Source organism: Melitaea cinxia, chromosome 6, assembly GCF_905220565.1.
Source record: "Melitaea cinxia chromosome 6, ilMelCinx1.1, whole genome shotgun sequence".
NCBI classification, from domain to species: domain Eukaryota; kingdom Metazoa; phylum Arthropoda; class Insecta; order Lepidoptera; family Nymphalidae; genus Melitaea; species Melitaea cinxia.
The window spans coordinates 17,811,024-17,820,839 of record NC_059399.1 but is presented as its reverse complement, the minus strand read 5'-3'; the positions used below and the strand labels follow the sequence as shown (position 1 = coordinate 17,820,839).

Genomic DNA, 9,816 nt, shown 5'->3' with positions numbered 1-9,816 from the left:
GTGGTGAGTGAGTCAACCTACCATCCCCCGTTTTAACCCCAAAAGGGAGTTGATTTCTAAAGACACATTATTTGGACACCTTCTCATCATCTATAAGGCATACATTTTAAATTTCAAGTCTCTTACTTCAAAAACATGGGACTTTCACACAAATTTTCAACCCCCGTTTAACCCCTTTAAGGGTCGAATTTTGTAAAATCCGTTCTCAGCGGATGTCTACGCTCTATAAGGAGGCTTCCTGCCAAATTTCAAGTTTGTAGCTGTTATAGTTTCGGAGATTTCGCGATGAGTGAGTCAGCCTACCATCCCCCGTTTTAACCCCAAAAGTGAGTTAATTTCTAAAGATACATTATTTGGACACCTTTTCACCATTTATAGAGCTTACATTTTAAATTTCAAGTCTCTTACTTCAAAAACATAGGACTTTCATACAAACTTCCAACCCCCGTTTTACCCCCTTAGGGGTCGAGTTTCGTAAAATCCGTTCTTAGCGGATGCCTACGTCTTATAAGAAACCTACCTGCCAAATTTCAAGTTTGTAGGTGTTATAGTTTCGGAGATTTCGTGATAAGTGAGTGACCTTTCGCTTTTATATATATTATAGACTAGCTGTGCCCGCGGCTTCGCCCGCGTTGAAATGCAAACTTCCAGTGAAACTTTCATCAAAATCGGCTTAGTCATTCCGTAAACCTTCCTCTTGAAGCACTCTCTCCATTGGTGAAACCGCATGAAAATCCGTTTAGTAGATTTTGAGGGAATCAATCACATACACTTTTGGGGACTTTGTTTTATAATAAACTAACTGTTGTCCGCGACTACGTTCGCGTGGTTTAGAAGATATGCATTACTATTAAGATGTTTAACGCAAACTATTTTTTTATTTCAGTCACTTGAAATGCTTATCACACTGAGTAACTTTTTAAAAGGCACAATTTAGTATAATTTAATAGTTATTCTTATAAAACCTCTCTATACACCACATTTTTAGCTTTATTTTCAGGCTGCAGTATAAATAACCTATCAGGCGAACTTTTAGCTGCTGTTTATGTTTCGTACAAACTATCAAGCCCAATTATAAAAAGCCCTCTTAGCGGTGGAATATCGCAAAATCCGTTCTTAGCGGACGTCTACTTACTATAATCTACCTCCCTACCAAATTTTATCTTTGTCCATCCTGGATGGATTAAAAACCGCTGGATGGTCCCATCGGTTTTTGAGTGATGAGTGAGTCAGTGACCTTTCTCTTTTATATACATAGATTACGATACATTATTTGGACACCTCCTCACCATCTATAGAGCATACATTTTAAATTTCAAGTCTCTTACTCAAAAACATAGGACTTTCATATAAACTTCCAACCCCCGTTTTATCCCCTTAAGAGTCAAGTTTCGTAAAAGCCGGTCTTAACAGATGTTTGCACCCTATAAGGAACCTACCTGCCAAACTTCAAGTTTGTGACTATTATAGTTTCGGGGATTTCGTGATGAGTGAGTCAACCTACCATCCCCCCTATCAACCCCAAAAGAGAGTTGATTTCTAAAGATACGTTATTTGGACACTTCCTCACTATCTATAGAGCACACATTTTAAATTTCAAGTATCTTCAAAAACAAAGGACTTTCATACAAACTTCCAACCCCCGTTTAACCCCCTTAGAGGCCGAGTTTCATAAAATCCCTTCTTAATAAATGTCGACACTCTATAAGGAACCTACCTGCCAAATTTCAAGCTTGTAGGTGTTATAGTTTCAGAGATTTTGTGATGAGCGAGTCAAACTACCATCCCCCATTTTAACCCCATAAGGGATTTGATTTCTAAAGATACATTATTTACACACCTTCTTACCATCTATAGAGCATACATTTTAAATTTCAAGTCTCTTACTTCTAAAACATAGGACTTTCATACAAACTTGTAACCCCCGTTTTACCCCCTTAGGGGTCGAGATTTGAAAAATCCATTCTTAGAGAATGTTTACGCCCTATAAGAAGCCTACCTGCCAAATTTCAAGCTTGTACGTGTTATAGTTTCAGAGATTTCGTGATGAGTGAGTCAAACTACCATCCCCCGTTTTAACCCCAAAAGGGAGTTGATTTCTAAAGATACATTATTTAGACATCTTCTTACCATCTATACAGCATAAATTTTAAACTTCAAGTCTCTTACTTCAAAAACATAGAACTTACATACAAACTTCCAACCCCCGTTTTAACCCTTTAGGGGTCGAGTTTCGTAAAATCCGGTCTTAACGAATGTTTAAGCTCTATAAGGAGCCTACCTGCCAAATTTCAAGCTTATAAGTGTTATAGTTTCGGAGATTTCGTGATGAGCGAGTCAAACTACCATCCCCCGTTTTAACCCCAAAAGGGAGTTGATTTCTAAAGATACATTATTTAGACACCTTCTCACAATCTATAGAGCATACATTTTAAATTTCAAGTCTCTTACTTCAAAAACATAGGACTTTCATACAAACTTGCAACCCCCGTTTTACCCCCTTAGGGGTCGAGTTTCGTAAAATCCGTTCTTAGCGGATGTCTACGTCCTATAAGGAGCCTACCTGCCAAATTTCAAGTTTGTAGGTGTTATAGTTTCAGAGATTTCGTGATGAGTGAGTGACCTTTCGCTTTTATATATATTATAGATTATAGATTATAGATAAATTGGGCGAATTGCTTGAGCTATTCTCAAGCTCGCTTAGCATCATTCATTTTTATTTATAGAGATTTTAATAGATTCCATAAAAAAATAAAGAAAGCAAAAAATATTCGATCTTGGAATACAATAAATATTTATCAAAACATTGAATCAGTTCGATATATCGTACGGAAAACATCGAATAAATTCGATATATCGATGTGTTAAGTGAATATCGCGAACCCCTAACAACTAACAAAATATAACGCGAACTTTTAAGGTTATGTTGTGCATGTAATAACCTTAGTGCAACTGTTATTTTTAAATATATTAATGAAAATTAAAATAGTGTTATAATATTATTTGTTGTATTGTGTTTAATGGCTTCCTCTGACGATAGTTTTGCGTGGTCGGATGCTTCTAAAGATTCTGACGATATGTATGTATTCATTTAATTTCTAAATCTATTAAATAACTTTATAAATTAATATTAATTCTAATTATTTGTTATAATTTACCGTCAATAAATTTGCTCCGTAGTCAATTAGTGAATTACACAAGTATGAGATATTTATTTTAATTGTAATAAACAGAGTGGTTTCAAACAACATGAATACAGTTTAAATATACAATACTATAAAGCTATGTTTTATTTTTAGTAAATAATTATAGTAAACAGAATGAAATAGTAAATATTTTTTTCAATTAAAATTCCTCCATTCATAAAAGATGATTTTATCATAATATGGTATTTCAGCGATATTGGGACTCATTAATCAAAATGAAGTAATAAAAAACGTGGTCAAGTTTGCAACACATTTTCTATGTGATGCCTTTATAATATTCATATTAATTTATAATTGATAATATTGATATATAATTGACTAGCCCATTTGTGCAGTTTCTAGTGACACTGCTTTCTGCTCTGGGGGTTGTGGATTCGATTCCCACCCCTAATCTTGGTGTAATATATATTTATATATGTATTATTTATATGTGTTTATAGAAAAAAATGTAGCTATACTTGGCTCTTACCTATATCACAAGCGTTAAGTTTAGGAAAACTTTAGGAACAGATGATGTGTGTGTGTGTTGTAAAAAATAACAAGTTTGTGATTCTAAAAAAATTAAATTAAAGTAGAAACATAGTCTGCTTTCAGACTACCAACTCAAATCAAATAACTTCATATATACATAGTTGTGCGAAATCAATCAATCACTTAATAATATTTCAATAAGCTTTGACTTATATTCAAATGTTTATTTTTGTTAGTTTCATATTATTATTATTTATACCACTAGGTCAGCAAAGAAGGGTATGGTTCATCTGATGTTCTGGGATTATCGTAGCTTATAGACGCCTGAAATACTCCAAGCATTGCAAGCGCGTTGCCGAACCTACCCCCAATTCCCCCAGGACCTCTGGTCACTTTACTCATCACAGGAACCCAACACTGCTTGAGAGCAGTATTATTTAGCTGTGATCTTCTGTGAGGTCGAGGTACTTCCCCAGTCGGGCTGCTCCAGATTTTGATCAGGATATTTCATGCTTTACCCTACTTCAGTTACTATTATGTCATAATAAGTACATAAGTGACTTTTCTTCATTTCTGTATTTTTGAATATCTAAATGCCTAATATTCGTCAACATTTAGTCTGGTGGATTTAGTGTCTAATGTTTATTTTGATACTTTAATTTTGAATAACACACGATAGAAATTGTATTGTAATAATAAGAATTTTTAATTTTAAAGTTACTTTTTATACTTTGATTGTCCCTTTATGCCTTATGTAATGAAATAAGCTATGTTGTTGTTGTTGTTGTTATACACGGGCTATTTTCCGCAACTCGACGACTTGATGCGCCTTTTTTGCGTGATCGGCTGGTGGGCACTATTCGTGCCAGCCAAGCTCCTTGAGGAAGCCTAGCAGACCCTTCACGTTGCCGACGACTTCCTGGAGCAACCTCGGTGTCCCAAGGTGTAGTGCCCTGTAGTTCGCCACACCACCGCATTCCAGCAGGATATGTGAGGCCGTTTCCTCTGCCTCCAGGCACGCTCTGCACAGGGGGCTGTCTGTAACACCTAGATTGTGTAAGTGCTTGTTATGCAAGGCATGTCCCGTAAGCGCCCCGACCAGTAGTCGGAGCTGGGCTCTTCCATAACCGCGAAGTTTGCGGGACAATCCTGGGTTGATCGTCGGAAGAGCTTCCTTGGTCTGCCTGCAGGTAGTTAGGTTTGTCCAATATTCTTGGTGCATTACCTTGGTGTTGTGTCGCAGCTGGCTGCGCAGCCATCCGAATGGCAGAGGCAGAATGGGTTCGGGTCCGTGGACCCTCATCTCCGATCCATTCCTCGCCAGTCGGTCGGCCGCGTCATTGCCTCGCGATCCACTGTGTCCCTTTATCCATTGAAGGGTAATGGTGTTTGTTTCACTTACCTTCGTCAGAGCTCGATGGCACTCGTATATTAGCCCTGATGTCATAATGTCGCTCTGTAGGGCTTGCAGGACCGATCTGCTATCGGAAAGTATACGGATTGGAAAACCCTGTACCTCTCTAGACTTGATCGCTGTTGCTGCCATTATGATTCCCATACATTACGCCTGGAAGACGGTGTTGTGGATTCCTAATGGCGATGAGATGTGGATATTCAGGTCTTCTGAGTAGACCCCAGAACTTGTACCTGTTGATGTTTTCGACCCGTCTGTGAAGATTCTTAACTCTCTAGGGTTGAGGCCTTCACCTGGGTCTTCGTGTAATTGTATTCTGTATTTTTTGTCGAATACGTACTGTTTGGGTATCCTGTCGGTAACCGCTTCAACGAGCGGTTCCCTGTTTGCCAGTTCGCCAAGTATTCCTGTATGTGCTACCTTTACGTTCCTCCAAAGGTTTAGCTTCCTGAGTCTTACCGCAGCCGCTCCCGCCTCCTGTTGGATAAACAGGTGCAGCGGCGGCAGGTTCAGTAGGGCTTCCAGGGCGGCTGTCGGAGTAGTCCTCATGCAGCCCGTAGTCGCCATGCAAGCTAGCCTTTGAAGTCGTTGTAATTTTGCTTCACCGGTGATTAGTCTGGTTCTCGGTCACCAAACCACAGCACCGTAGCTGATAATTGGCCTGATGACGGACTGGTACAGCCACAGAGTGACTTTTGGGGATAGACCCCATTTCTTACCTATCATTCTGCGGCACTGCCAGAAGGCTATTGTAGCCTTGTCAATTTTGCTGTTGAGATGCTTGCTCCAGTTCAGTTTGCTATCTAGAATAATTCCTAGATACTTTACCTCCGAGCTGAACTGTAGCTCCGTACCGAACAGTCTAGGGGGTTTGTAGCTCCCCAATTGCCGTTTGTTAGTGAACATTACCTGTTCCGTCTTTCCAGAATTGACGGTGAGTTCGTTATCTATGCACCATCTCTCCACAATTCGTAGCGCCTGCTGTGTGACATTGCACACGGTACTGCTGACTCTGCCGCTGATTAGAATAGCGATATCATCAGCGTACCCGATCGTGAAGTAGTTGTGCTGGTTCAGTCTGGTTATAAGGTCGTTTACCACTAGGTTCCACAGTAGTGGGGAAAGCACCCCTCCTTGTGGACATCCTCTGGCTACCAGTGCATGTTGTGCCTCAGTTGATGTAAGTTTGATGACTCTTTTTCTGAGCATGTTACCTATCCAGTCAATCATCATCGGATGTACCCCGTGCTTAACTAGGGCCGACGAGATGCTGTTGAAGTTAGTCTTGTCAAAGGCTCCTTCTATGTCGATGAAGGTGCCAAGACACATAGCCTTGTTTTCAATGGCCTCTTCTATTTTACTGACCACTGCATGTAGAGCTGACTCTGTTGATTTACCTTGGCTGTACGCGTGTTGGTTTGGATGTAGGCGTACTTTAGCTAGGGCGTTTTCTCTCAGATCCCGTTCGCACAACCTTTCCAGAGTCTTCAGCAGAAAAGATGTAAGACTTATAGGTCTGTGGGATTTGGGTTCAGAGTAGTCACTTTTTCCCGGTTTGGGGATGAAGATTACCTTTACCTCCCTCCACTGCCTCGGCACGTAGCTGTGAGCTAAACATGATGAAATAAGCTATTACAAGATTTATAATTATTTTGAAACCTAATACTGATTAAATATATTTCAGGGATGTCAACAAAAAAGACGAAACCGAGGAGTCAGGTATTAGTTACAAAAAGAGCCTTCAAGAGAAATTATTCAAGGATGAAGAACAAGAACCTAAAAAGAAATCGAAAAAGCGAAAGCATGAAGAAACAGCCACCATAAACGAAAGTGAAGAAGAAAAACCAAAACCTATAAAATCAGAATCAGAAAGTGATTTTGATGCACCGAAAAAGAAGAAGAAGAAAAAAAGTAAGGATGATTCAAATATCAATGAATCTCAACAATCCAATAATTCTGATGACAGCTACCTCAATTATCTAGTGAAACAAGAACAGACCTCTTTCGCTGAGCCGGCTCCGGTCAAATCAAAAAAGAAAAAGAGACATAAAAGAGATTCTGAAATGGTTACTTCTGAAGAATTAGATAATCATAATCATGATAAGTCTACTGATAAAAACGATATTGAGAATGGTGTAAAAGAAGAAATAGAAAGCAAGAAAAAGAAAAATAAAAAGAGTAAACATGAAGCAAACACATCAACTGACGACTTCGAACCATCAGATGATAATTTAAAACCAAAAAAGAAATTAAAAAAGAAGAAGCAGGAAAACATAATTAACAGCACTAGTTATGATAAAAGTGAAATTCCACAAATCTCACAGATTGAAGATATAAGTGCAATTGACAGCTCAACCTTAGTTAACAATTACTTAGACGATGATCAAAGCAAAGTTAATGTTGATGAGAATGACATGTCACAAGAGATAGAATCAAATACCTCTACATGTCCAGATACCTCTAGTTCCAATAAAGTAAAGAAAAGTCATACAATAGCTGATAGATTAAGATTTGAAGAAGAAGATAGTGTTGATTACACACTGAAAGAAAATGTTGATGATACAAAATTGTCAAAAAATCTAAAGAAATTCATTGAGTCTAATAGTAACTTATCAATAGTAAAGGCTTCAGCTGAAAAAGGAACTATGTTAACGCCAAATGATGAAATATGGATTATTAAAGCTCCACATGATTTAAATGTTCAAGACTTTGCAGGGATTAATATGAAAATAGGTGGAAGAAATAAGTTAAAGATCAATGGTCAAACCTATGATTTAGTAAGCGATGACAGCATAGAAAAAGCTCCTATTTTAATGTGTGACAAAAATAAAATATACATCCCACATGTTCCTATAAACAGCATTATAAATGTACAAAAAAGGATACCTAAAGCACACATACCAGAAGAAAATGTAATGGTAAATTACCAGCCTAATTTTATTCCTTTACCCGAAACTAAATGTCGTCATCCACTTTTTGGAGTAAACTACAGAAAGGCTACTAAAATTGCACCATCGGTAGCAGAGCGTTTAAAGGACACCGTAGTATCATCACCAGTTAACGATGAGAGAGTTAAAAAGAAGAAACATAAAAAAGAAAAAAGAAAACTTGAATTAGAATCAGAATCAGAAATGAAACCTCTTGATGAGGAGGCAAGTGTTATTTCATCAAAAAAGAAAAGAAAAAGAAAATCTAGTATAAAAGAGGAACCAGTCACAAAGAAAGCTAAGTATGTAAATAATGAAGATACAGGTGATGTTTGGGAATCCGAACAGGCAATAGAGAAAAATCTTTTTGATTTTTAATAGTTTTTATTAATAAAAACAAGATACATTTATATATATTTTTTATATTTTCTACTCTGTATAAAAATATTATCGTTGTTATTTTACATTACAATTCAAGATAACATGAAATCATAATATTTAATCTGTCAACCACTTCCTATTTTGAATAAGAAAAAGTTTGTAAATTTAACTCAAAATTGAATTTTAAGAATTTTTACAATAAAATTGCAAAGGAGTTTTTGAAGTATTTTTTTTTTCTATTTTGTAAATAAATTGTTGAAGAAAACTCTTTTTTGTTTGCATTAATTTTATTTATTTTCACATAAAAAAATAATTAGTTTTGTAAACATTGCGATAAACCGAGTAATAGTTAGAAAAATTAATTACACTTTACGCTTCAAGTCGTCACGAATGTAATGGCGAATGATATCGACAAAACTTTTATCGACATCAAAACCAAGACGCAAAGCTCGTGTATTGTCCCACTTGCTCGGAAAGGTAGCGACCATACGTTCGATCATTTCATCCCGCTTAAATTTCACTAACGACACAGCTTCAGATCCTGCCACTTCTCGCAAAGCTTCAATCATCTCACCTACTGAGATACATATGCCTGGTAGGTTCACAACACGCCAAGGGCGCAACACATCCATCGGCAACGTAGCTGCGTGTATTATATTCTGCACTACTGTGTACGGACTTGTTACCAATAGCTGCTGTTTTGTGTCGACCGGGCAAATACAAACTTCTCCATTTAATGGTTCCCGTACTATACCACTAGCAAAAGATGTCACTGCTGCATTTGCGGTACCTGCCCTTACGCTCACTGTAGGTAGCCGCACTACTCGTGCGTCCACATAACCATGGCGAGAATAATCATTTAAAAGAAGCTCACACATTGCCTTTTCAGTTCCATATGAGTTTTCAGGAGTAACTGCGGTTAGGTCATTGATAACTTCTGGCAAGTTACCTCCGAATACTCCAACGGTACTGGTGTATACAAACCTAAGCTTAGGAGCTTTACGTCTGGCGGTGTCGACTAGAGCTCGTGTTGCATCAAAGTTAACACGAAGGCCGAGATCTAAATCAACTTCCGCTTGACCACTTAACACAGCAGCTAAATGGAACAATACATGAACATCGGATTGGATAATACGATCTGCTGCTGAAGAATCAGTGATATTAATTGCTAAAGTCGTTACTCTGGGATCTTCATACGAAGGTGGTTCTTGCAGGTCCACTAAAACTAGTCGCGCCACTGGTAATTTTGAGTTCTTAGACAGCAAAGCATTCGCTAAGCGCGATCCCAAAAATCCTCCCGCGCCAGTTACAACCACGTTCATTTTGTTGAAAAATTCCGAATCGAACTAAATCGAGATACTAAACTTTACTAACTGCGATACAATAGATAGTTGTTATGTTTTGTAATCATGATTAT

At 37.8% G+C, this 9,816-nt stretch overlaps 2 protein-coding genes across 2 annotated transcripts; one reads left to right on the top strand and one right to left on the bottom strand.

The window, feature by feature from the left end:
* Nucleotides 1-2,859: 2,859 nt before the first annotated feature.
* Nucleotides 2,860-8,428, top strand: LOC123654443 (MATH and LRR domain-containing protein PFE0570w-like). Its single transcript, XM_045590346.1, has 2 exons — nucleotides 2,860-3,079; nucleotides 6,776-8,428. Exons 1-2 carry the CDS (start codon nucleotides 3,021-3,023, stop codon nucleotides 8,394-8,396), a joined length of 1,680 nt encoding a protein of 559 aa, XP_045446302.1. The 5' UTR covers nucleotides 2,860-3,020; the 3' UTR covers nucleotides 8,397-8,428.
* Nucleotides 8,429-8,667: 239 nt separating this feature from the next.
* On the bottom strand, nucleotides 8,668-9,771 carry LOC123654444 (D-erythronate dehydrogenase-like). Its single transcript, XM_045590347.1, has one exon. It carries the CDS (start codon nucleotides 9,719-9,721, stop codon nucleotides 8,762-8,764), a length of 960 nt encoding a protein of 319 aa, XP_045446303.1. The 5' UTR covers nucleotides 9,722-9,771; the 3' UTR covers nucleotides 8,668-8,761.
* Between the last annotated feature and the right edge of the window lie 45 nt (nucleotides 9,772-9,816).